General features: G+C 38.8%; 1 protein-coding gene across 2 annotated transcripts in view; it reads left to right on the top strand.

Moving 5' to 3' along the window:
• Positions 1-27,912, top strand: part of KNG1 (kininogen 1) — a 27,945-nt gene extending 33 nt beyond the window's left edge. The window contains exons 1-10 of one of the 2 annotated variants that reach the window (XM_007450738.1): positions 1-316; positions 2,535-2,645; positions 3,665-3,749; positions 6,901-7,073; positions 8,193-8,300; positions 17,637-17,721; positions 18,575-18,747; positions 24,108-24,215; positions 24,334-24,420; positions 25,804-27,749. The exon at positions 1-316 is cut by the window's left edge and continues 33 nt beyond it. In XM_007450738.1, the coding sequence (XP_007450800.1) occupies positions 125-316; positions 2,535-2,645; positions 3,665-3,749; positions 6,901-7,073; positions 8,193-8,300; positions 17,637-17,721; positions 18,575-18,747; positions 24,108-24,215; positions 24,334-24,420; positions 25,804-26,565 (1,884 nt within the window). In that variant the 5' untranslated portion in view covers positions 1-124 and the 3' untranslated portion in view covers positions 26,566-27,749. Of the gene's footprint in view, positions 317-2,534; positions 2,646-3,664; positions 3,750-6,900; positions 7,074-8,192; positions 8,301-17,636; positions 17,722-18,574; positions 18,748-24,107; positions 24,216-24,333; positions 24,421-25,803; positions 27,750-27,831 lie in introns of those variants that run through there. The other variant, XM_007450739.1, reaches the window with a different exon arrangement.

The following is a 27,912-nucleotide window of genomic DNA, read 5'->3' on the forward strand; positions in this document are numbered from 1 at the left end:
GGCCCCCAGAACTGAAGCATCAGCGAGAGGAGAGCCCAGAGGAGATAGAGGCTGAAGATAGTTAAAATCAGCATCTTAATTGGCTCCCAATTCTTGGTGAAACTCCCAGAGAGAGACTTAAATCATGAAATTAATCACCATCCTTTTTCTTTGCTCCAGGCTGCTACCAAGTTTAACCCAAGAGTCCTCGCAAGAAATCGACTGCAACGACCAGGATGTATTTCAAGCTGTGGACACTGCTCTGAAGAAATATAACAGTGGAAACAAAAGTGGCAACCAATTTGTATTGTACCGCATAACTGAGGTCATCAGGACGGTGAGTGAGCTGTGTTTAACCTTGAGGTCACTGGGGATTTGTGCTGTCATTTGGAGCCCGGGCCTCATGAGCGTTCACACACACGCACCCCAATCACCAAAGAACTGATAATCGAAGGGAAGCTTACAGCTCTTAGAAAAGACCAACACCATTCTCTGGCCTGGGGGTGAAGGGAAAGGTATGACTCCTCCTGGGTGATCAGAGCAGCATATCCTAGGGTGAAATGAAACAAAGGTAGATGGAGAAATTTTAAAGGGACTGTGCAGAGTGGGAGAATCCAGGAACTCTGGTCAGGCTGCAGCAGGAGGATTTACTGGGTGACCAGTCCTAGACAAAAATATGAAGACCTCCAGACCTCAGGTGGGAAGCGGGTTCTTAAAGGGGTACGTCTAGCAAGTATGATATGATCTCACTTATGTGTGGAGTCTAAAAGTTCAGACTCACAGACACAGAAAGTAGAATGGCAATTACCAGGGACTGGGAGGTGGAGGAAATGGGGAGACGCTGGTCAAAGGGTGCAAACTTTCAGTTATATGATGAATAGGTCCTGGGGATCTAATGTAGAGTGTGGTGATTATAGCGAATAATACTTTATTGTACACTTGAAATTTGTTGAAAGTCTAGATCTTAAGTATTCTCACCACAAAAATATAAGTATGTGAGGTGATGGGTGTGTCAATTAGCTTGTTTGTGGTAATCATTGCACAATATACATGTGTATCAATTCATCAGATTGTACACCTTAAATATATACAATTTTTATTTGTCAATTATACCTCAATTAAGCTAGGGGAAAGGGAAGATTTGTCTAAGAGGAGTCAGAAATGAGATTAACTTGGTTCAACTGCATTGGACAAAATACCTACCATGAAGTCCATATGGCTGAATGCATCAAGGTAGCAGCCATGTTCTACTTGATTTTTAGCACTTTTTAAAAATCAATGATCTATGCACTCAGGATGGAGACAAACCCTGACAGGGTATGTGACTTCAAGAATTACAAATCTTTTCAATAGTTTGTTTAAGTGAATTTCACTATAAAACATTGTGTTTCCGTGATAGTTAAGCAATTGATTACTTTGGTGGAAAAAAACCCCAGGTATTTGATATGATAAGGAAAAAGGAAAAAGCCCAGTAGATATGTTTTTGTTTGTTTGTTTTCTGAAAGTCCGGCCTTCCTGTTTCACAAACTTGTGCAGTCCTGTGAGTCCTAGTGTTCTCTAGTATGGTTGTAGTCTTTATTGGCAGACATCCATGGCAAATGTGTTTTTTTATTCTAAAATGTCCATAGAATCACTCTTTATCTCTACCTTGCTGTGTGGGGACTGCCTGTACCATGACCACTTAGATTTTATTAAAATCTGAGACCTGGAAGGAACCTTGGAGTCTATCTTGTCTGATTCCATCATCTCCCAAATGCAAACACTGTGAAGAGAGCACTGCCTGGTGAGTCAGGAGACCTGCCATCCGGAGCTGGCTCTGCCTTTCCAAGGTGGGGAGGCTGCCTAAGGCATATGCCATCTACCGGGGGCCTCCTTTCTCTCACCTGCAAACTGAGGAGATGGACAACATCCCCTCTGAGGTCCCTTGCTGTTCTGACACACCAGGACGTTGCATCTGAAGGCTCATCTAAGTCAGCACCTTTATACTTTAAAAGTTTAATTTATTTCATGTCATGCTATACTAGATAGAAAACAAAACAATGCCAATAAAAATACTAAAATTACCCATAATTATTCCCACTATCCAGATAACTGTTACTTTATTTTTTAATGAAAAAAAGGCTTCTGGTTTGTTTTCTAACTGTAAAAATAATATGTTTGTTCAAAAAAATAGACAATTCAGGAATGTTTGTTGAAAGAAGAAAGTGAAAGAGAACTGTACTCCCACCACTGACACACATTTTAACAGCTTTGCTGCGTAACTTTCCAGACTTAAAAAAAAAAATTATATATATATTTACATATAAATTGGTTTCCACAAAAATGGGCTAAAACTATGGATCTACTTTGTAATTTAAATATATATATACTTGTAAATAGTATATTATGAACATTCCTCCAAGTAAATGTTTATAAACTTTCAATATTTTTAATAAATGTTTTTGCCTTCATTGAATCAAATCAAGGTCAAATATAACTGCACCAGATCCCACTCAAATGATTTGCTGTTGGGTCAGTTAGATGAACCGTACATATCTTTGGTTGCTTTTTTTCAGGATGATCCTGACACGTTTTATTCCTTCAAGTACCAAATCAAGGAGGGCAACTGTCCTGTTCAAAGTGACAAAACCTGGCAGGATTGTGACTACCATGACTCTGCACAAGCTGTGAGTGTGTTGATAGTTTCTGAGCCTCCAGTTTTCTCGGCCAAGTTTACCAAGGGCTGTCTTAACCTAACGCCTACCCTGCCCTGGCACAGCACAGCTTCTTGCTGGGCCGTAATTGAGGGAGATTGTGATGGTTCCTGCGAGGAAGCAAGCCACTCTCCTCCCAGTCCAGGGAGCCACCTCTTCAATGTCAAAACCCTGGCTTCCTGTATGCAGTTTGAACACTGAAACTGAAAGGTAAATCAAGAGGACAGTTTAGCAGGCTGGTTCTCAGGCACTGTGTGCATCTTGATGAAACAGAAATATCTCTGGGGCTCAAAACAAAGATTCAGGGCTTCCCTGGTGGCGCAGTGGTTGAGAGTCCGCCTGCCGATGCGGGGGACGCGGGTTCGTGCCCCGCTCCCGGAAGATCCCACATGCCGCGGAGCGGCTGGGCCCGTGAGCCGTGGCCGCTGAGCCTGCGCGTCCGGAGCCTGCGCTCCGCAACGGGAGAGGCCACAACAGTGAGAGGCCCGCGTACCGCAAAAAAAAAAAACAACAACAAAGGTTCATACTCTAAAACCCCGCCATTTAAACTGCCTTTCCTCCAATATTTCACGAATATCAGTGGCTTGTATAAAATAATGATTAGCCTGCAAAACATTCATTCTTGTGTCTCAAAACTATGCTAGAAAAAAAAAAATCTTGACAAGGTTGTGTTTTTTTGTTTGTTTGTTTTGTTTTGCGGTATGCGGGCTTCTCACTGCTGTGGCCTCTCCCGTTGTGGAGCACAGGCTCCGGACGCGCAGGCTCAGCGGCCATGGCTCACGGGCCCAGCCGCTCCGCGGCATGTGGGATCTTCCCGGACCGGGGCACGAACCCGCGTCGCCTGCACCGACAGGTGGACTCTCAACCACTGCGCCACCAGGGAAGCCCTTGACAAGGTTTTAAAAAGGAAAGCCATATTTAGCAATAGTACTAGGTGGCTTTCATCTGAAAGATTAAGATGAATCTTTTTTTTAATCCTTTCTTCTTCTTAGGCTACAGGGGAATGCACAGCGACGGTGGCGAAGAGGGGGAATATGAAGTTCTCCGTGGCTACCCAGTCCTGCCAGATTACTCCAGGTAGCTGCTGTGCCTGGTGGTGCTGCCCTGGGGAATAATGAACCTCTTCTGTGTGGCACCAAAGACCCCTCTTTCCCGGAGGGCAACAGTGGCAATACCACTTGCAGCCTTGCGGGGGCGCTGGAGGGGGTGGAGAGGCAGAGTCCTGAGGTGGGGCCGGGCTCACGCCCCTCGGTGCTATCCTGATTCTCTTCCTCAAGAGCAGCGTTGTATTAGGTGTGTGCAAAAGGATGAGAAGACACAGAACTGGCTTCAACTGTAGGCAGCGTCCTAGAGTGAGAGTAGCACAGGCTTTGAGGTCAGATCTGGCCTGGAATCTTTCAAAGCTCTCACCTTCTTGGCTTTCCTTTTCCTTACCTATAAGAGGAGATCACAGTAATTCCCACTTTGCACAATTGTTTAGAGTGAAACTAGATGATACACCTGAAGATGTAATCATAATAATGTATTAATGATAGTCAAGGTAAAGGTAATAATAGCTAACATTTATTGAGCCCTTATTACCAGCCACAGTTCTAATCACTTCATGTGTATTAACATACCTATTCCTCAGAACAACTCTACGGGGCAAATGTTAATATCCCCAGTTCACAGATGAGGAAACAGGCCCACAGCAGTCAAATATCTTGCCCAAGACCCCACAGCTAGCAGTTAGCAGAGTTGGTGGAATAGACCCTCCATAAACGATATTCCTTTAGAATCTAAGTATGGAGAAACTTATCAACAGATGACCACTGTTAGCTCCTTCCCTCTTGTGGCAGAGATGCCACATACAGAAGGATGGGCATGTCTGGGTGAAGTCAGTCACAGAATCCATCCTGGAACTGGCCTTCTGCAAGATAGCGTTTTTGTACCTAAGCTCCAGAACAGCATCCTCAGCCATGCTATTGAACCCCACTGTAGTAGTGGTCCTTCTCTTCCAGCCTTAATCCTCTATATGGTACCCACAAAAACTATATCCCTTGAGTTTCCATTCCTGCAAGAAGTTGCATTCAAAGAAAAATAGTCCAAAACAGAAATCACAAGTAATTAAAATCTTTTGATAGGGGTAGCTTTTTATTATTTGGTTTAAGAACTCTATCTCGTAATTTAACATTATCCAGAGCAGAGCACGTTATGTTCCATGAGAGAAAAAACTCTTTGCCACACCTTCAGAAATCAGTGCTAGGTCCACAATCTCTTATCTGAAATCTTTTTGGCCAGATATGTTTCAGAGTTCAAAATTTGAAACATTTTAATTTAAAAATCTCTCTGGAAATGTTGAGGCAGGGTGGAAAATCATTGTCACCCAGAAAAACTGAGTTTGCATCTTTCCCTGCTCGTCTCACCCTCAAAGGCTGCTTCATCGCTTCCCCTACACCGGTGGGAGCTTCCACTGAGGTCAGGCAAACCAGCCTCTGGGCTTTTCTCCATCTCTCCCTTTCACCTCCTGTGTTCATCTTTTTTTTGTTTTGTTTTCCCATCAGTAATCCTCTCATCTTTCCCATGTCATCCCCTCTAGTTTTTTTTTTTTTTTAACAGAAACCATCTTAGAAACAATTTTATTCAAAGGGTCTGTATATTTTTCTCGGAAAAAAATGTAAATATTATTTCAACAGTATTTATTTATTTATTTCCCTCTAGTTTTTTAACTTTGCCCATTACCCTGATTCAACCTAACTTCTACAAGGAAAGGAGGGGGGAAAGCTATGAATATTCACACAGTATGTCATTTCCTGACACAAACTTATGGAGAGAATGACGAGAAACAAGTTGCAAGGGGGGTTGTGTTGAACTGCTGACTGGGGGATCTTACATCCTCGGGCTGTGAGAGCCCAGGGGCCAAGGGGCCCAGGACTCCTTCATTTCTTCCCCTTTTTGCCACATGTACTGCTACTGACCAGGGAGTCAGGGCTGTGTGTCATGAACAGTGGTGATTTAACACAGACTCTCTCCTTTTTAAAATATTTTACATCATTTTATTAAAACCCATTTGGTGGCTCCCCATTCTTACAGGGGACCATTTTTTTTTTTTAACATCTTTATTGGGGTATAATTGCTTTACAATGGTGTGTTAGTTTCTGCTTTATAACAAAGTGAATCAGTTATACATATACATATGTTCCCATATCTCTTCCCTCTTGCGTCTCCCTCCCTCCCACCCTCCCTATCCCACCCCTCCAGGCGGTCACAAACAGGGGACCATTCTTAATTCACCTCAGAGGGTCTAGGAATGCCCCGAAGTGGAGAAGGTTGTGAGTATGTGCATCTTCCAGGAGAGGGCGCCATAGCTTACATTAGGGTCATCAAAGGAGCCTATGACTCAGGAAAATAGTTAGGAATCCCCGCCTACAGAGCACAGCCCAGACTCCACAGCAGAGGCCTCTTTTCAGACTGCTCACACTTCAGACCACCCCTCCCTGCCTCCTGCTATAAGCTCTGGTTAAGATGTGTGTACTACACGGTCCCTGCCTCATCCTTCTTTCTCGGGAGCCGTCCCCCACTTCTCCTCAGGCCTCACACCTTGTTTTGAGAGGTTGACCTTGACTGCTCTTCACCCTTCTTAGCTCTGCCTGTTCTCCTCAGGAAAGGCTTCCCTGGGCTCACTCTGGGCTCCTGCCTTTCCAATCTCTTGCTGAATTATATTGAAGTCATCCATCTCCAGTTCGGTCTCTCCCCCTTGACTTTCCCCGACTCCTTCATGGCAGTGACCATTACTAACGAATTAATGCATCCACGCAGCCATGCTCTCAACACAGGGCATGTTACAGCAGGTGCGAAATACATGTTTGTTGGATTGAATTGATACAAGATGTATTACATCCTGCTCCCGGCTTCAAGGAGCTTTGGTTAACACTGAAAAAGAAATAAAAATGCATCTGTAATGTTTTAATTTTATGAGGATAAATTCGTGTATCACTTCTGTAATTTAAAATGACTTTAAAATAAATTTAAAATAATTATGCCCAATACGATGCATATAAGATGTCCCTAAGTGAATGATAGGTCTTCCCTATCATTCAGTGTTGTGTTCTCTTTTTCCAGTGCATACTAGGACTTACTGGAAAGTTTGCTTATCAGGGCCTTCCAAATTATCTGACTTATTTAGGGCAATGTATGTGAATGCAGGTCTTGCTTGTTAACACTGCCCTTTTGCTTGCTCTTTGTCAAGCCGAGGGCCCTGTGGTGACAGCCCAGTACGACTGCCTTGGCTGCCTGCACCCCATATCAACCGAAAGCCCCGACTTGGAACCTGTACTGAGACATGCCATTCAACACTTTAACAACAACACCGATCACCCCCACCTCTTTGATCTTAAAGAAGTAAAAAGGGCCCAAAGACAGGTTTGTTCTTTAATTTTTCCCATGTCATAGTATTGTTAAAATTTGTTAGATCTTTATGGTTTAGGGTTTCATTACCTAAAATAAACCTTTGGCCGAGGAAAACATATGATTCCACAGGTGGTGGTGAGGAACTCTTTCATGTTCTCATACGACTAGCTCAGGAGGCAAAGGCTTTCTCTTCAGGCACAATGATTTGGACACTGCAGTATGTAAATGGGGAAAGGGAGCCTAATCAGACCCCCTTCCTGGGAGATTTGTTTTTAATGAATGGGTGGTCAGCATTGCATGTTCTCCTAGAGATGGTAAAATGGAAAAGTCATTCTGGCCTTAGGGTTTTAAGAAGACTCTCTCATCACCTAACTATTATGAGGCAAACATGGCCCCCCAATATTAAATTGTACCTAAAAAAGTTGGCAAAGCTTTCTGGGTACCCTCTAAATTATGGTTTCCATTTCAGCAGAGAAAAAAGCAAATACTTGTAAATCTGGTCTTTCTGTTGCCTCAGTTCACGAAGAGTTTACTGACAGCTGACTGGGCCCCTTGGATTTCAGCCTCTAATTATGAGGGACCCACTTTGGTCAGTAACATTTCCTCCTTTTAATTGACCTTCCGACTTGCCTTCATGCAAGATGCATGCTCTCCTCAGTTCTGTCCGTATCCAGCTATCAGGGTGGGACCCACCCCAGATAAAGCAGGAGAAGTCTTACTGTCTGGCAGTCTGGGAACCTAAGGACCTACTGGTCAAGGCCACTCCAGCTCCAAAGTTTTCTTTATCCATCTAGAAAAGCATTATTAATATTTTACAAAATTCAACAGATCATTTTTTTCCTGTTGCTTGGCAGAGGAAATATTGCTAGGTCTTACTTAAGGAAATACAGTAACTCCATCTATAAATTGCTTTTCATTTTCAGATGTGTAGCTGTGTGTGTGTGTGTTGTGTTGAAGGGTGTGAGAGTCATAATGTGCTCAATATTTATTCAGTACTGACTTTTGCCTAGTAATAATAATAGTTTGTATTTTTGAGCACTTATGAAATGTCAGGCAGTATTCTAAGCTCCTCCTAACATTGTGAATTATGTTTAAACTGCCCTTTAAATATTCAATCCAAAATCGTTTCAGGTGGTGGCTGGATGGAACTATGAAATTACTTACTCAATTGTGCAGACTAATTGTTCCAAGGAGAATTTTCTATTCTTAACTCCAGACTGCAAGCCCCTTGCAAATGGTGTAAGTAGGCAAAAATCGAATCATAAAGTTCTTAGCCTTTTGTGTCCAGTATTTACAGGTGTGGGAACTCTGAGCTGTGGAGGAAGTCTCAGTCACTAAAATTTTTGATGACATACGCAGCTCACATTCACTTTCACTTGAGACTCTACAGTTTACGTCATTGGTCAAGCTGCTTACCCAGCTGGTCAGAGTCTGTACATCTGGCAGTGAGCACTTACAGATATAACCAGAGGCTAGGAATAGCCTGAGACAAAATGATGCCATGGTCAAGTTTGTCTTTTCATGTCTTCACGCTTTCCTGTCTCCTTTCCTCCCCGTGAGCTCAATGTCCTTACAAGGCTCCCAAGCTCTACCCAGGACAGTCCTTCACTTCCAACTTGTCTCTGCTTGTTCTTTCACCTTCCCTCCCCTACTTTTATCTTTAATAAGTACATCCTGCATCTCTCTCCCTTAGTGGCCCTTTCCAGGATGATATCTTATTACCTGAACCAAAATTATGCTAAAAGAGAGCATCTCAAGGTGGCAGGAGTTAGTGCATGTTAAGATGATAAGGCATGATGACCTTCCCAGGGCTATTTGCATGTTAGCAGAAGGCTGTGCTTTAAGCAAGGGGTGGCTGCAAGTCCCTTCATCTAGTCCAGGGGTCTCCAACCCCTGGGCCGTGGACCAGTACCGGTTTGAAGCCTATTAGGAACCGGGCCACACAGCAGGAGGGGAGCTGCAGGCGAGTGAGCGAAGCTTCATCTGACGCTCCCCACCGCTCCCCTTCGCTCCCCACCACTCCCCATCGCTCCCCACCGCTCCCCATGGCTCCCCACCACTCCCCACTGCTCCCCATAGCTCCCCATGGCTCCCCATCACTCCCCGTTGCTCCCCATCGCTCCCCATCGCTCCTCACTGCTCCCCACCACTCCCCATGGCTCCCCATGGCTCCCCACGGCTCCCCATCACTCCCCACCGCTCCCCATCGCTCCCCATCGCTTGAGTTACTGCCTGAATCATCTCCCCCACCCCACCACCCCTTATCATCTGTGGAAAACTTGTCTTCCACGAAATCGGTCCCCAGTGCCAGAAAGGTTGAGGACCGCTGACCTAGTCATTCTACTTCTCAAAGTCCATTATATGGGAAGAAAATGAGAAATCCAGGCAGCAAGATGTTAATTTTGACTTTTTATTAACAGGAAAATATTAAAAATAACATATTTTCAACATATGGAATATGGTTAAGCAAATTACAGTATATCCATACAGTAGAATATGTGCAGCCATTCAAATTATGTTTGCAGAGACTTTAGTGACCCAGTAAAATGGTTACTGTATGTTAAGTAAAAAACAAAAAAAGCACGGTACAAAATTACACATACGGATTTACTCAGGTACATAAAGTAGATGTAAATATAAAAAGTGATGAAAAACAAATATGCCAAAGTATAAAATATGGTTAACTTTCAGTTGGAACTATGGCTGTTTTTTTCTGATTTTTTATACTTTTTGAAACTCTTCAATACTTCCCAATGTTTCTAATCAAGCATGTGTTTGTTTCATAAATGGGGGGGAAATAAGTAAAAAGGACACTATTAAGAGAGTGAAAAGACAATCCACAGAATGGGAGAAAATATATGCAAATCATATATCTGAAAAGGGCTTAACATGTAGAATATATAAAAAACTTCCACAGTGCAACAACAAAATTTTTAAATGGGCAAACAGCTTAAATAGACATTTCTCTCAAGAAGTCATATGAATGGTCAAAAAGCACATGAAAAATACTCAACATCATTAGCCATCAGGGGGAATGTAAATATAGACCACAAATGAGATGCTGCTTCAAACCTAGAGGATAGCTGTAATTTTAAAAAATTGTAAAATACCAAGTATTGGGGAGAATGTGGAAAAATTGGAACTTTTGTACATTGCTGATGGAAATGTAAAATCATGCAGCCATTGTGGAGAACAGTATGGCAGTTCCTCAAAAAGTTAAATGTAGAATTACCATATGACCTAGCAATTATACTCCTAGATATATACCCCAAAGAATTTAAAACAGGGACTCAAAAAGATACTTATATGCCAATATTCATTGCAGCATTATTCACAATAGCCAGAGGTGGAAAACAACCCAAATGCTCATCGATAGAGGAATGCATAAACACAATGTGACATGTATATAACAATTCTTTAGCCATAGAAAGGAATGGAATTCTGATATATGCTACAACATGTATGAACCTTGAAAATGTTAAGTGAAATAAGCCAGACACAAAAGGACAACCAGTATATGATTTCACTTATATGAATTATCCAACATACACAAATTCATAGAGACAAAAAGTAGGTTAGAGTTTACCAGGGGCTGGGAAGAGGGAGAACGGGGAGTTTTTGCTTAATGGTTGCAGAATTTGTGTTTGGGGTGATGAAAACTATTGGAAATAGATAGTAGAGGTGGTTGCACAGCACTGTGAATGTAATAAATGGCCCTGAATTATACACTTAAAAATGGTTATGATGGCAAATTTTATATTATATATATTTTGCCAGAATCTTAAAAAATAGTATAAAAGAGAAAGAGAGAGAGAGAGGAACCCCTCTAAACACACATATTTAATTTTGTCAGGTTGAGTTGATTCTGGCCTTTTAAGCATCTATTAACATCTTCTGTTTTTATGCTTAGCCACTTGAGGTTATACAGGCCTAAATGTTATCTAGCTTTAATCTTGGTGCATCTGTTTATAAACCCCCAGTTAAATTTTCTCTTTGCAACACAGAGAGTTGCAAAGGCTGGTTGGAGTCACAAAGCCAATCAGATTTGGTATAACTTTTCTGAGCCTTCACTTCCTCATTTGTAAAATCGTGAAGAATGATAGCACCTATATCACAGAGTTGTTACAGTAATTAAAGGACATGAAATATAAATGAAATATTTTGCCCACAATTGGTAAGATTTAAGCCCTTGCTATTCAAAGTGTGGTCCATGGACCAGCAGCATTAGCATCACCAGGGAGCTTCTTAGCAAAGTAGAATCTCAACTCCACCCATAGCTACTGAATCAGAATCTGCATATTAACAAGGTTCTCAGGTGGTTCATCTGCACATTAAAGTTTGGAAAGCACTGATTTAAGGGTTTTCCTACATAGTTCTCAGGGCATGTTGTACCTTAGAAGCACTAGCCTAGATTTAAAAAACACCTATTCCCAGATCACTCCCCCAGACATCCTGATTTTTTTTTTTTTTTTAGTTGCAGCATCCAACAGTGTACATACTGAACATTTAAGTCTTTTTATTTAAACATCTTTATTGGAGTATAATTGCTTTACAATGGTGTGTTAGTTTCTGCTTTATAACAAAGTGAATCAGTTATACATATACATATGTTCCCGTATCTCTTCCCTCTTGCGGCTCCCTCCCTCCCACCCTCCCTATCCCACCCCTCTAGGTGGTCACAAAGCACCGAGCTGATCTCCCTGTGCTATGAGACTGCTTCCCACTAGCTATCTATTTTACATTTGGTAGTATATATAAGTCCATGCCACACTCTCACTTTGTCCTAGCTTACCTTTCCCCTTCCCCATGTCCTCAAGTCCATTCTCTAGTAGGTCTGCGTCTTTATTCCTGTATTGCCCCTAGGTTCTTCATGACCATTTTTTCCCCTTAGATTCCATATATATGTGTTAGCATACGGTATTTGTTTTTCTCTTTCTGACTTACTTCACTCTGTATGACAGAATCTAGGTCCATCCACCTCACTACAAATAACTCAATTTCGTTTCTTTTTATGGCTGAGTAATATTCCATCATATATATGTGCCACATCTTCTTTATCCATTCATCTGTCGATGGACACTTAGGTTGCTTCCATGTCCTGGCTATTGTAAATAGAGCTGCAGTGAACGTTGTGGTACATGACTCTTTTTGAATTATGGTTTTCTCAGGGTATTTGCCCAGTTGTGGGATTGCTGGGTCATATGGTAGTTCTGTTTTTAGTTTTTTAAGAAACCTCCATACTGTTCTCCATAGTGGCTGTATCAATTTACATTCCCACCAACAGTGTATGAGGGTTCCCTTTTCTCCACACCCTCTCCAGCATTTATTGTTTGTAGGTTTTTTGATGATGGCCATTCTGACAGCTGTGAGATGATATCACGTTGTAGTTTTGATTTTCATTTCTCTAATGATTAATGATGTTGAGTATTCTTTCGTGTGTTTGTTGGCAATCTGTATACCTTCTTTGGAGAAATGTCTATTTAGGTCTTCTGCCCATTTTTGGATTGGGTTGTTTGTTTTTTTTGATATTGAGCTGCATAAGCTGCTTATAAATTTTAGAGATTAATCCTTTGTCAGTTGCTTCATTTGCAAATATTTTCTCCCATTTGAGGGTTATTTTTTCGTCTTGTTTATGGTTTCCTTTGCTGTGCAAAAGCTTTTAAGTTTCATTAGGTTCCATTTGTTTATTTTTGTTTTTATTTCCATTACTCTAGGGGGTGGGTCAAAAAAGATCTTGCTGTGACGTATGTCATAGAGTGTTCTGCCTATGTTTTCCTTTAAGAGTTTTATAGTGTCTGGCCTTACTTTTAGGTCTTTAATCCATTTTGAGTTTATTTTTGTGTATGGTGTTAGGGAGTGTTCTAATTTCATTCTTTTCCATGTAGCTGTCCAGTTTTCCCAGCACCACTTATTGAAGAGGCTGTCTTTTCTCCATTGTACATTCTTGCCTCCTTTATTAAAGATAAGGTGACCATATGTGCGTGGGTTTATCTCTGGGCTTTCTATCCTGTTCCATTGATCTATATTTCTGTTTTTGTGCCAGTACCATACCAGACATTCTGATTTAATTGGTCTGAGGTGAGTCCCTGGAGTCAGATGATCTAAAAGTTTCTCAGGTAAACCAAATGTGCTAATAATACTGAGAACTTCTGAGCTATCTCCAGCATCCTTCGCCCCATCCAAAATTAAGGTAGTATAAGTGTGGTATTCCCTGTATCTTTAAAAAACATGACTTTTTTTTAACATCTTTATTGGGGTACATTTCTTATATGTGTGTTCCTTTATTGGAAATATACATTTATAGAAAGCTTCAAGACAATGCAGAAACAAAGAAAAAAAAAATAATGTGGCACCACATACCCAAACACCCAAAGTTATCTGAATGTATTTCCCTCTTGTCTTTTTTGGTGGGGAATATGGGCAATTTTGAGTGATTTTCTTTTTTGTCTTTTTGTAGTTGTAATTATTTTACATGCTACATTTTTTTCACCTAAGAATTCTTCTATGTCATTAGAACTCTTGATAAACTTTTAAAATAACTTTTAATATCCTAGTGAAGATACCATAGATTATTTTTTAAATTACTTTCCTATTTTTGGTCATTTGTTCAAAACCCACCAAGAAGATGGGTTGTTTCCATTTTTATTATAATTAATAACTCACCAAACATCTTTTAGAATAAAGCTATTTCTGTTTGGCATTGTTTTTCTCAGAATAAAGTCCTGGCTATACACATAGTGTAAAATTGTATGAAAGCTCTTAAAACTCTTGATATATTTATAGGTTAACTGCTAAATGCACCAATTTGCATTCCATCAGCAATGTTTACCCTTGATAGAATTCAGTATTTTTTTAACTCAGCTAAATTCATAGACAAAAACATTTTTAGTTTTTATTTTCTCAATCAACAACATAGTTAATATGCATTTATTTAAGCATTATATTTTCATACATTCATTAGAAATTTATGGGTTGAATTTATGAATTGTCTTTTATATCCTTTGCCCATTTCCTTTTGGGATAAATCTTAATGACTTAGAAATAGTATTTATATATTAAAGGTATCAGTGTTTTGTCATATTTTCTCATTTATTTACTTTTTAGTTTTCATTATGGTATTTCTGACTTACAAATAGTTTTTGTTTATAGGTGACCAAATCTATCAATATTTTTCTTTTGAATCTTTCTACAACTTGCTCAGCAGTCACTATATATGTTTTTTTTTTCTAGTTTGTCTATGGTCAGTATTTTTCAATATAGCTTTTGAAACTATATGGAATTAATTTTGATGTATCTTGTGAGGTATCTAACTTGATTTTTTCAAGAGAATAACCAGATACCTTAACAGTCTTTCCTTCCACAAAATTTGCAACAAACTTTATCCCGTAATAATTTCTTACAAAAAATCTGTTCTCTGTTTTTGTACCAACACTACCGTATTTTAACAGCCATAGCTTCATAGTAAGTTTGAATACATGTTTTATTATTTCTAGTGTTTGTATTTTTAAAACCAATCTTAGAAGAGGTTTGGAAGAAAAACTTACACTGTCACATAGATTGGAATTGCATTACATTTCTAAATTAATTTGAAGAATTGGCATATGTACTAAATTTAGTCTTTTTAATCAAGAACTTGGTATACGGGCTTCCCTGGTGGTGCAGTGGTTGAGAGTCCTCCTGCCTATGCAGGGGACGCGGGGTCGTGCCCCGGTCCGGGAAGATCCCACATGCCGCGGAGCGGCTGGGCCCGTGAGCCATGGCCACTGAGCCTGCGCGTCCGGAGCCTGTGCTCCACAACGGGAGAGGCCACAACAGTGAGAGGCCCGCGTACCGCAAAAAAAAAAAAAAGAACTTGGTATACATCTCAATGTAGTCAAGTTTTATTTTATATTTCTAAAGTTGTGTGATTTTCTTAAATATATTCAGAACAGTGCTCACTAAAGTTATTACTAGGTTTTGTTTTGTTGTTTTTGGTTATTGTTATTAGGAATTAAATCCTTTTTTTTCCCTTTTCCTTTCATTCTCTTTTAAACAAGTTATTGTTATATACAAATGTATACTTTTTTTTTTTTTTTTTTTTGGTCGCGTTCCCGTTGTGGAGCACAGGCTCCGGACGCGCAGGCCCAGCGGCCATGGCTCACGGGCCAAGCCGCTCCGCGGCATGTGGGATCTTCCCAGACCGGGGCATGAACCCGTGTCCCCTGCATCGGCAGGCGGACTCTCAACCACTGCGCCACCCGCCACCAGGTACAAATGTATACATTTTGATTAGCTTACCTTATATCCAGAAACGTTACTGAACTCTCTGATTAACTCTAATGTCTTTTCATTGATTCTTTTGATTGTTCTAGATCTATAATAATACTTTATGCAAATAATACTATCTCCTCTTTTCCAATGTTTATTTTTTTGTTTCATGTCTCAATGAATTGACCCAAATTTTCAGAGATATTGTTTGAAATAGTGGTGATCACACAAATTCATGTTTTATTCCTGATTTTATTGAGAAAGCCTCTAGAATTTTGTCGTTACGTATAATATTGCTGTGGGATCCCGGTAGATATTCTTCCTCATGTTAAGGAAACATCCTTACATTCCTCCTCTTTAAAGAGTTTTGTTTTGTTTTTAAATAAGGAATTGGTGTTGAATTTAGCAAATGCTTTAGAATATGTATTGCAATATCATATTTTTCTAATTTAATCTATGCTGTTTTGACAACTTTCCTAATAGTAATCTTTAGATTCCTAAACTAAACTCCACTTGTTTAGTGTTAATTATTCTTTCAATATGCATTTGGATTCTATTTCTAGTTTAGTTAAGAAGTCTACACATACATTTATAAGTGAAAGTGGTGTAACAGTTTTCTGGGTATGTGTTTGTGTGTGCATTCTATTTTTTAAGGTTTTGGTATCCAGAATATACTTTTATAGAATGATTGAATAGTTTTTCTGTATTCAGAAATGGTTTATATAGCATGGAAATACAGTATATATTTCTTTAATTTTTAAAATTATTCATCTATAAAACATCTATGCTGTTTGGAGGTGAAAAAATGGGATGTAAATTGAGAGTAGTAATAGCATTCTCCATTTCTTCTTTAGTCATTGGTCCATTCAAGTTTTCTTCTTGTTCTTAAGTCAGTGTTGGTTATTTATAGTTTTCCAGAAAAGTGTCTTTCTTTGAGATTTAAATTAGCATACACTTGTTCATAATATTCTCTTATATTTTTACATTTCTCTGTATACTTTGTTAGGTTTCCTTTTTTATGCATTTAATTATTTTTCCTTACCCCATGAATGATTATTTGGATTTATTTATTAATGCTAGTGCTTTCTGTTTTCTAATTCACCAGCTTTGCTTTTATTTTTATTGTTTCCTCCTTCTTGTTTTCCCTAAGGCTGTTTATTGTTCTTCTTGTTCTAACTTCTTGAGATAAACACTGAGGTTGGGGGCGTTTTGATTATTTTTGCCTCTCTTTTTAAATTGTGGAAGTGTATAAAGCCAGGAGTTAACTCTGAGTGCTGCCCTGGCAACATGTGGAATTCTCGTTTTTCTCAGTTTGTTTTTTATTATTTTTCTTATCAATGAAGGTTTTAGTTAGGAAAGTGTGTTTATTTTTCCAAGTACTTTTTGGTTATTTATTTGTTTAAACTTATGTTATTAATTTTTATGGAGGTTTTTTGTTTCAATGTGGTGCTGAGGTCAAAGAACATGCCTGTATTGTTTTCAATTTGCAAAATTTATTGAGACTTTCTTGTAACCTAGTATAAAAGCAATTAGAAATATTATTTGCATCATACTTATGAGAGTATCATTTTAAATCGTGTGTATCATATGAGAATACCATTTCAACAAATCTTTATTATGTTATTCAAGTCCTCTATGACCTTATTTATTTTTTATACATTTTGCCTGTTGTATAATAGTTATATATTGGAGTTTCCCAGCACAATTATTTTTATCCATTTCTATTTCTATATGTTTTCTGCTTTATGCATTTTGATTCCATGCTTTTAGATAAAAATAAAATTATCTTTCTTTTACATTTATGAGTTGTTACCTTGAATTTTACTTTGTCCAGTATTAATAATGCTCTAGCTCCTTTTTTGTTCATATTTGCTTCTTGTGGCTTTGCGCATCCATTGTATTTAATCTTTCTTTATCTTTTTTATTAAATGCTATTATTCTTGAAGATGTAGTGCATTGATTTTGGCTTTAACCTAATCTGAAAGTCCTTGTCTTGCTAAAAGAAAATGTTACCCATTCACTTGTATGGCTATTATTTCTACATTAGATATTCTTGTCATCTTTTTTCATGTTTCTGTGTGTTTGTGTGTATGTATTTGTTGTTGGTGTTGGTGCTACTTTTTCATTGTTTATTATTCTATCTTTTGAAAATAGACTATGTTTTGCTTTTTTTGTTTTTATTATTCTATCTTTTGAAAATAGACTATGTTTTGTTTTTTCCATGTGATGATTTGCAAAGTCAACATCCTATTTTTAATTTTACTTAAGAATTTTAAGATTCTTAAAAACGTTTTTAATTTATGCTCTTATATGCTTTTTAAAAACCAGAATATCAGTGAATGTACAGATAAAGCATACGTGGATATCCAGCTGAGAATTGCTTCCTTCTCGCAGAAATGTGACCTTTATCCAGGTACAGGATGATACATATTGGTGCTCATGTTGGTCCCAGACAACTGGCTAAATCTTTCCATAGATATTGTGCTTTGGTTCCCATGATATGCCACAAAATCTACATGACCCACAGACCTTACTAGGAACACTGTGCCCCATCTCTGCCCTGCTGTGCTGCAGCAGGTGAAGCTGAGATTGCTTGGCAAGTGGCAGAAGGGAATATGGTGACAGAAGGGAAATTTTATGTTTTCTGGGCAAAGCTAGCCTTTAGATATGTCAGCTGGTCTTGTATACAAGCTGTCCCTGCATCAGATATTGTGAATTGGGGAAGCTGTATCTCATTTTTAACTACTCAGAATAAAATCCTTTCAATTAAAGATTTTTTTCCCTTACATGTTATAATGTGGGGAAAGGGCGATAGTGCAAGTTTAAGGTCAAGTCAGTATTTCTTATACCAAGAGTTGGCTTTTCTCATATTTGGAAGATAGTTGTATATGTTGTACAATATAAAGCATTATGGAAGTTGCCTGCTCACCAGAATTTTCCCACTAGAAAATCATTCCTTTACGTTAAGCATTGCTTTTTACAGTTTCCATTAAAAATGCAAAAACTTAAGAAAAGTGCGGCCTATTGATTGTCACTAACACCTTCTGACTGAAAGTTTCCCTAAACACACTTGGCTCTTAGGAGAGGAAGAGAGGAGAGACAGTAAGTTGGAGGTCTGACAGGCAACCTCCACCCACTCACTGCTGGGCCTTGGGCTGCCACGTGGCCCTCTATAAATGGATGCTGGATCACATGTGGGAAAGGTACAATATTAGGCTAGACGACTCCTTCAGTGCACACGCTGATATAAAACCTGCCTCTTTCAGGGGAGGATTTTGTACAACCACCCACCAGGATTTGCGCTGGCTGTCCCATATCTATACCTGTCAACAGCCCAGAGCTGGAGGAGCCTCTGGATCATTCCATCGCAAAGCTTAATGCAGAGAATAATGGAGCCTTCTATTTCAAGATTGACACTGTGGAAAAAGCAACAGTGCAGGTCTGTAAATTATGCTACAAAAATAGTGATTATCTATTGCAAATTGCTTACTAATTTTGCCACTGATCTTGGCTCTGGATTGGGAAACAGTATACCTGGTGAATGGGATTTGGTAGACTTGAATTTCAGGTCCCAACCTCACTGCATGCTTGGTGTGTGATCTTGGACAAGTCATTTAAAATATTGTCTCTTTTATCCATAAAGGACTACAGTGAGTGTCAAAAAAGATAATGTATGTCAATCACTTTTCAAAATCTAAAGTGCTATATAAATATTAGCCACGATTATATATATAATTAATAAAATTCAGGGCTAGGAAAAGCGAGACTTACTCTCTGCCTTTCTACACTCATCTCTCATTAGAACATCACTTCATGCCTTGCGCTCAGCCACATCAGCCAATCGTCCCCCAGGCTCTCTTCACACATTCATCTTCATGTCATTTGTTCCCTGCCTGGGGTGTCATTCTCTCCTACAAATGTACCCTCTGGGGCTTCATCTCTCTTGTCCATGCCTGTCAATAGAGGATAAGGAGTATCCTGGTCTGGAGGTCAGGAGACTCAGCTCTGCCACAGCATACACCACTTGCATCCCAGGTGATCCTGGGCAGTCATTCAGACTCACACAGCATCTGTAAAATGAGTGGCCGGATTAGAAGAGCCCAAATCCCTTCTAACTCCAATAGCCTATGACCAATGTATTCATGGACAATTCCTTTTATGGAACCTCAAAATGGGCTTCCCTAAATACAAGCTAAAATTAGTAATCAAAGTAGAACCAAACTCCTATAGCAAACCAAGATGATTTTTATAATCTATCAATACGAAGAAAATCTCACTAAAAATAAGTTTATAATTCTGGCTAAGTAATTGAATTTCTAGAAATCTAAAATAGAAGGAGTCTTTAAATACAATGATATTCACTGCAGCTCTAACTACAAAAGCAAAAAAAGTAAACCATAAAAATGATCAGTAATATAGACATGATCAGATAATGTCTGGTATATTTGTACAATGGAATATTAACCAGCAACTTTAAATCATCTTTGTGAGGCGTTCTTGATGTGGAAAATGCTTATGTTATAATATGCAGCGAAAAAACAGGCCATATACGGGGAACTATATACAATATCCTGTGATAAACCATAATGGAAAAGAATATGAAAAAGAATATATATATATGTATAACTGAATTATTTTGCTGTACAGCAGAAATTAACACAACACTGTAAATCAGCTCTACTTCAGTTAAAAAAAAAAAAACAGGCCATAAAATTGAATAAACATTCTGTACTCAGCTGTGTTATTTTAAAAAGTTTAGGGACTTTCCTGGCGGTCCAGTGGTTAAGATTCCACACTTCCACTGCAGATGGCACGGGTTCAATCCCTGGTCAGGGAACTAAGGTCCTGCATGCCACACTGTGCAGCCTAAAAAAAATAGATAAATAAAAATCAAAAATAAAACAGTACAGGAAACAATACTGAAAAGAAACAAATACCTCAGATTATTCATAGTGGTAGCTTTTAGATAATGGCACAATGGGCTGTTTATTTTCATCTTTCTTGTTTCCTGTAGTAGTTTTATAACTGGGGGGGAAAATAAGGACCTAAACATACTGTATTAAAATAAAACTGACACTTGATCTCTCTCCTACTCAGGCACTTCTTCCTGTCCCGGTCGCTAACTCCTCTCCCTGATTTCACTGACATGTGACCCACATTAGGCTTACTTGAAGGAGTTACCAATCCGTACTACTCCTTTGTCAACTTTTCTTCTCACTCTATATTTCTGCTTTTCTGTGAAATTCCTTTATTCTTAAGGATGCAGGAACAATCTTGTACTCCACCATATATTGCATGTCAGTGAGTTACTGTCAGGAGAGAACCATTCATTCTCAAGCATGAACTACTAGTCTTGGTAGTCACAGTTCTTTCTGTAAATTAGTCAACACACTAGAATGGGTGTGTGTTTGTTTACACTAAGGGTGCAAGGGGAACCACAATAGATTATGCTACGAATTGAAAGGGAATGACATCCCTTCACTTGCCAAATTAATCTGGAATATTGCGAGAATTTCAAATTTACTTTTAAGAGGTGACTCTTTACTGATTTTGGCATGTAAAGAGAGCAATTTTGTTACTCAAGGCAGCCTTAGTGGAAGCAGCCAATTTATTATTATTGGAAATCAATTTACCATAATGAATTTGCAATAGCCAATCTCCAAGTGACCAATTTGCCAGATTGCTAGATTTGTTTTACAATTTTAGTCTTGCCTTGGCTTTGCATGTTTAGTCCTATTTGGGTGCATGTCCATTCCAGGTTGGTTTCATATTTCAGATACCAAACATTTCTTAAATCCTTCGTTTGCACATGTGAATGGTTGCGATTTCTGTTATATACCATTCATTTTGCTGTGTCCCTACTGCCTCTGTCCCCGCTGCTATCAATGTCCCTCCCTGCCTCTGCACAGATGAACACACTTCAAGGATCTGTGTATGCACATTAGGATTTTTCCTTTGAAAAGTCCTAGAAATGTCAAGGAATACGTGGATGTCTAAGACTTATGATGCAAATTGACAAATCACCAAGTGATTTGCAATTATGCCAATCTACATTCACACCCCCTGGGTGTAAGACACTGGTTGATGGTCTTGATCTGAATTATATTCCTACCATCAGTGATTGAAGCTGCATGTTTCCCACACCTGGCCGGCACCAGGTGTCATCGCTGTTTCTCATCTTGGCCAACACGCAAGGTTAAAAATGATGTTGCATTGTTTTTTAACATACATATCCTTGGTTATTAATGAAGGTAAACTTTTTTCAGGATTAATGACCATTTTAACTTCTCCAAAAGATGTGGTCATGTCCTTTATCCAGTTTTTTAGTGTTGGGCTTTCTATGACCAACACTAAATATTGGTCATATTGACGCTACATCATATTCTTCCCAGTTTACCCTTTTTACTTTACTTATGGTGACTTTTGAGAATCAGTTTTCATTTTTGTCTAGTCAAATTTAGACATTTTTCCCTTCCTCCTGGTTCCTTCCTCTGCTTTTCACCTACAAAAAGCCTTCATCATCCTGAGAACTGATGAATGTTTTCTATATCTTTCCAGCTTATTTCTTTAATTTAAATGTTTTAATGCATTTGGAACTTATATTGCTACATAGTGTTCTCTACCTTAAAAACAAAACTTGGGCAGGATGGGCTTAAACAGGGAAGACTTCTGATAAGAATGGCACCTGATAAGAATGGCAATATGGATGCAATCTTGAGGCCCTCGAACAGAAGATGTTATTAGGTCTACTTTATTCCTCCCCTCTGGACCCGGAATAGTGTTGAGCCAACAGCTGCAGTTTGTGTCATATATTGTCAGCTTTCTTAGGCGACATCACATTGATCAACTGTAATGTCAATCAAACAAACTGGATTAAAGTATACTCTGAAATAAGCAACAAAATTCATGGTCACCAAAGTATATAGACTCTAAAATGCTTTTCAAACCTTCCTGCCCAACTTATACATATCTGGAGTTTTAAAAGTTAATTATCAAATTTGTCCTAAAAATTTAACTGTTCTTACTTAGCAAAATGATGCCAGAAAATGTAGAGGAGGAGTTTAGCTCTTCCTGTGACTCTTTGCTCTCCTCATCTTCCTCCCACCATAATTTCTCCATGCTTTTAAAAAACATAAAGAGATCAGAAAGACTGTTATGATTTGCTTTTACAAAAATGGGATTATACTATCACCCTATAACTTTATTTTTTCAATAATGGTCAACCCTCCAGGTCAATAGATATATGTGATATATTCTTTTTGACAGCTACTTAATATTAAACACACACACACACACACACACACACACACACACACACACACACAGTGTTAGTCTGCTTAGGTGGCCATAACAAAATACCATAGACTAGGTGACAAACAACAGCAGTTTATTTCTTACAGTTCTGGAGGATGGAAAGTCCAAAAACCAGCCAGTTTGTTTCCCTGGTGAGGACTGTCTTCTTGGCTTGCAGATGGCTGCCTTCTCACTGTGTCCTCACATTTCAGAGAGAGAACGGGGTCTAGTCTCTCTCTTATAAGGTCACTAATCCCATCATGGGGGCCCCACCATCATGACTTTATCTAAACCTAGCTGCCTACCAAAGGCTCCACCTCCTAATACCATCACCTTGGAGGTTAGGCCTTCAATATATGCATTTGGGAGGGATACATTCAGTCCATAACACACACACACACACACACACACACACACACACACATTTAAATCCTAGAATGAAATACTGAATAACTTAGCCTGAAAATTGAGCCACATCAACTAACTTTTTTTTTGGGGGGGGGGTTGGGTTGGGTCTTCGTTGAGGTGCATGGACTTCTCATTGCGGTGGCTTCTCTTGTTGAAGAGCACAGGCTGTAGGCACGTGGGCTTCAGTAGTTGTGGCACATGGGCTTAGTTGCTCCACGGCATGTGGGAATCTTCCCAGATCAGGGATCAAACCCATGTCCCCTGCCCTGGCAGGCAGATTCTTAACCACTGCGCCACCAAGGAAGTCCCTAACTTTTAAATTTATATATATAATTTTAAAACATTTTATAAAGCGTGTTTTTCAAGTATATAAAGGCTGTAAGGCTTTAAAAAAAACTGTTCTTGGGATTTTGTTGAAGTCAGTGTATTAAAAAAAAAACCACAATGATTTTTACTTTTTAAATAAATAAAGTGTGCCTTGTCTAGACAAAAAACAAATGAAAAAATTGGGCCACAAATGTTAACAGAAGACAGCATTGTGTAATGATTAAAAATATTGCTAGAGTGCTAGAGCTTAAAATAATTTCTTAATATTAAAAAACTCAGAGAAGCAAGCTAGAAATCCAAATAATTTTCCTATTCACATAATTTAATCCACATAATTTCTATAGTGGTACTAACTCAGTATTTCTCTGATTCAAGATTTGGCAGGACAATAAGATTGTGTTTAAAGGAAAAGTTTAAGTTTTACTTCCTACTCTTCTTAGAGTCTATACATTATGACTTGAGGCTTAGAATTACTAGTGAATTTTGCAGCTGCTAAACAATAAAATTGAGAAAAATATAAAAATAAAAATTATAGCCTGGTTTTCTTTTCCCATTTAGAAAAGGAAATGAGCCCAACCAATAGCCAAATATTTTAACATGCATACAAACAAAGTTTTGTTGTCAAATATTTGTGCTTTTTGAGTGTAGCTCTCATTTGGTCAATGTATAATTAAAATTTCAATATTCTCCCCTAAAAGCCCTTATGGTAAAATATATGATTTATTACACAGTGTTAATTAAGCTCCTATGTTGTACTAATTCATTTTCCAGGTGGTAGCTGGAAAAAAATATTCTATTGTGTTCACGGCCAGGGAAACCACATGTTCTAAGGAAAGTAATGAAGAGTTGACCAAAAGTTGTGAGATCAATAAACATAGTGTGAGTAGTAATGCAACCATCTTACTTGTTCCCTGGAAACCTATATGATGTTTTATGCTTGTTTATGTATCTCATGAAAAACACTGTTCTCTCTTTTGGCTTCTGTTTTCGTGGATAGCTAATTCTAAACTGTAAAGCTGATGTTTACGTGGTACCTTGGGAGAAAAAAATTCACCCTACTGTCAACTGTCAATCACTTGGACAGGTATGATTCTAATTACAGTTGGTTTGGGTTAGTTATGCTTATTCTGAAAAATCATATTTTGGGGTTGAAAATGAATCACTATTTAAGTGAATTGGGGGACTATCTTTTTAAAATGCAGAGAGCTCTCACATTTCTGTGCTGATCTCTTTTTTTTTATGACTAGAAAGGAGAGCAGCAGTCCTCTTAATCACTTCTCAGACACTGTCAGTGCCCCATGGGTCCACAGGCTCTCTTAGTGAAGCACATCCAAGGAGCTTGGCAGAAACGCAGGTCTCATACTCCACTCCACATTTCCTGAATCAAAAGGCTGCATTTTAACACAGTCCCCAAGGGAGTCATACCCATATTCAAGTTTGAGAAGCATTAGTTCACATCATTTTTTTAATTCTTAAAAGAACCCTGGGAGGTAAGTAATACTTTCCCCACTGTCAAGGTTGAGACACTAAAAATTACGAAGATGCTAAAGTCCTAAAGTGAATAATAACTTTCTCAAGTGCTTCCTCCCTCCCAGGCACTGTACTGAGGACCTGACACTTATGTTCCTCCTGACAACTCTATGAGGCCGGTGCTTTTATCATTCCTATTTTACATATGAGGAAAGTGAAGCTAGTGGTGCTCGGATTCAAATCTAGGTCAAATCAGAGCCCACTCTGTTCACCAAGATGCTGGTAACTAGTAGGGTCTGGCTTGTTTGACTTCAAAGACCATGCTCTTTGCATCACCAGACAGGGCCTCCGACTGCCACGTCCTCATAGGTAGTGAAATTGTAGGTAGAAACAATCCACAAATCCATATCTTCAATGCAAGTTGCTTCCGCTCCCTTTGTTCTCATTTAGGTTTTCGCCATGTGTAGGTATGTGTATACTCTAATACAAACATTATACAAAGGCTGTGTTTCAAGCTTATGAACATATATATTCTAATGTGTTTCAATTCAACAGAGTGATTGTGGTATATGCTGCCTATGTATTCCATTCTTACAGCCAGGTAGGGCCTTTTTGGATAAAAGCAGTAATTGTGCTAATAGAAATAGCATCAACTAATAAGTAACATGCCATGGCTTTACAGAATCATAGCCTTAGAAAGTACCCTAGAGATTATATAGTTAACCATCCAGTTTTTCCAGATAAATAAAAAATTCTCTAGTTTAGAGTATTATTAAGAAAAAGAATCAATATCTACAAATTATAAAATCAATCAAAAAAGGAAAAATACTATTCATTTTCATCCTTTTTGGATTATTATTATAATATAGTACTTAAAATCTGGCAAAGACATGACCCACTGTAAACTGAGATAACATTGCCAGATCCCTGTCCCTTCTTTCTTCTTTGATAGTGTGGTTTTCACAGTAATGCATTCATCTTAATATCTCCTGTTTAGACTTCACTGATGAAAAGGCCTCCAGGTTTTTCACCTTTCCGATCAGTACCAGTGGAGAAAACTAAAGAAGGAACAATCGTAAGTCCATCCCACACTTTCCTGGCACCTGTACAAGATGAAGAGCGGGATTCAGCAAAAGAGCAAGGACCCACTCATAGGCATGGCTGGGGCCATGGAAAGCATATAAAACATGGCCTTGGCCATGGCCATAAACATGAGCATGACCAAGGCCATGGACACCAAAGGGGTCATGATCTTGGCCATGGGCACCAAAGGGGTCATGGACATCAAAGGGGACATGGCCTAGCCCATGGACATAAGCATGGTCATGGCCATGCAAAACATAAAAATAGAGGAGAAAACAATGGAAAGCACAATGGTTGGAGAAGAGAGTATTTGGCAAATTTTTATGAAGATAGTACTACCTCTTCTGCACAGGTACAAAAGAAGACAGAAGGGCCAACACCCCTCCCTTCCCTAGCCCAGCCAAGTGTAGCCAATACCTTTCCTGGCTTTCAGGACTCAGATCTCGTTGCAACTGTGATGCCTAATACACTACCACCTCCCACAGAGAGTGATGATGATCATATCCCTGACATCCAGATAGAGCCAAATAGCCTTGCATTTAAATTGATTCCAGATTTTCCGGAAACAACTTCCCCCAGATGTCCTGGACGCCCCTGGAAGCCAGTTAATGGAGTGAATCCAACTGTAGAAATCAAAGAATTTCATGATTTAAGTCTCTCTGATGCTCTTTATTAATTTATGCAGCCATGGGTATTTCCTTAACATCTCATCATCCCCTCTCCCCATTGTCCAAATATCCTGATATAATACAACTAAGACCATGAACGTTCAGAACAGCCTAGAGAGAAATGGTGAGACTCCTAATGGGGACACCATCGATCTCTACGGACGACATAAAGCTGTGTGCAGAATTCAAACTCCTTTCTGAGTCTTCCTCACAAGTTTTCTCAACTAGCACAGAAAATGGACAAACTAATGTGACTTGTGGCCTACTGCAGTTTGCTTTTCTGATAACGAATGTGTACCTTAAAACGTACGTCCTCAATTTTCATACAAAGATTCTTGACATTTTGAATAAACTGTGACATCTGGGCCCTGAACACATGTGAAAATAAGGGAAGTTAAGAGACTGAATGCTGAACTTCTTAATGGGGAAAAAACAATAATAAAAACCTCCAGAGGTCAAAGAGGGACAAGAGAGAAAGACAGACTGGCCACAGGCAGGAGAGAGAAAGTAAATTAATTGACTTTCTGTTTCCAAAATGGGCTAGTTATATTAAACAGTTACTCCCACTTGACAAAGCTATTCTGATAATTCTCCTTCTGGGTGACAGTGTTTCTTATAAGTCAGTAATTTCTGTTTACTCATTAACTGTGCTTTGCTACAGGGCTTTCAAATAGGAGTTTTCTGTTTGTTTATATGTTGCCAGGGCTAGATTGAGTAATCCATAGTGTTTAGTAGCTCTGAGTTTAATGATAAGGATGGAAAGCTGAAGAAGTAATACAAAGGCAGGCCTGCATAAGGAAATCTTTTTTTAATGATTGATAAGGGAATATCACGAGATGTGATGTAAATTTTGTTTACTATACTTACAGAAATTTTATGAGAAATTCCTCTCTAGCCTCACTTTATAATTGCATTATTTTTTTTGCTACAACATTGAAGTGTACGGACTTTGCAAAAGAGAATAATATGATTATCTTTAATTGCCTGATAATGTGAAGGAGACATATATTTTATAACCCTTGCTGTGCTTTTGCCTAGGGAAACAGATAGGGCTTTATACAGCTACATTCACTTGTGGATGCATGTGTCACTGCTCCTTCAATTTACTGGATGCATTTGAGCCTCTGAGTTTTTATTTCATTTCAAATATTATCTGTACTTGCAAATAAAGAACCTATGATGTCAGGAAAAAGTCTCACCTTGTCAACTGGTGGCTTCACTTTTCTCTTCTTGCATGATAACATCAGATTAATGGAGTTTTACTATACTTACAGAGGCACATAAAGTCTTGCGAGTACAAGGGCCGACCTCAAGAGACAGGGGCAGAGCCAGCATCTGAGAGTGAGGTCAATTGA

The sequence above is a fragment of the Lipotes vexillifer genome, unplaced genomic scaffold (assembly GCF_000442215.2).
Source record: "Lipotes vexillifer unplaced genomic scaffold, Lipotes_vexillifer_v1.1 scaffold874, whole genome shotgun sequence".
Lineage (NCBI taxonomy): Eukaryota > Metazoa > Chordata > Mammalia > Artiodactyla > Lipotidae > Lipotes > Lipotes vexillifer.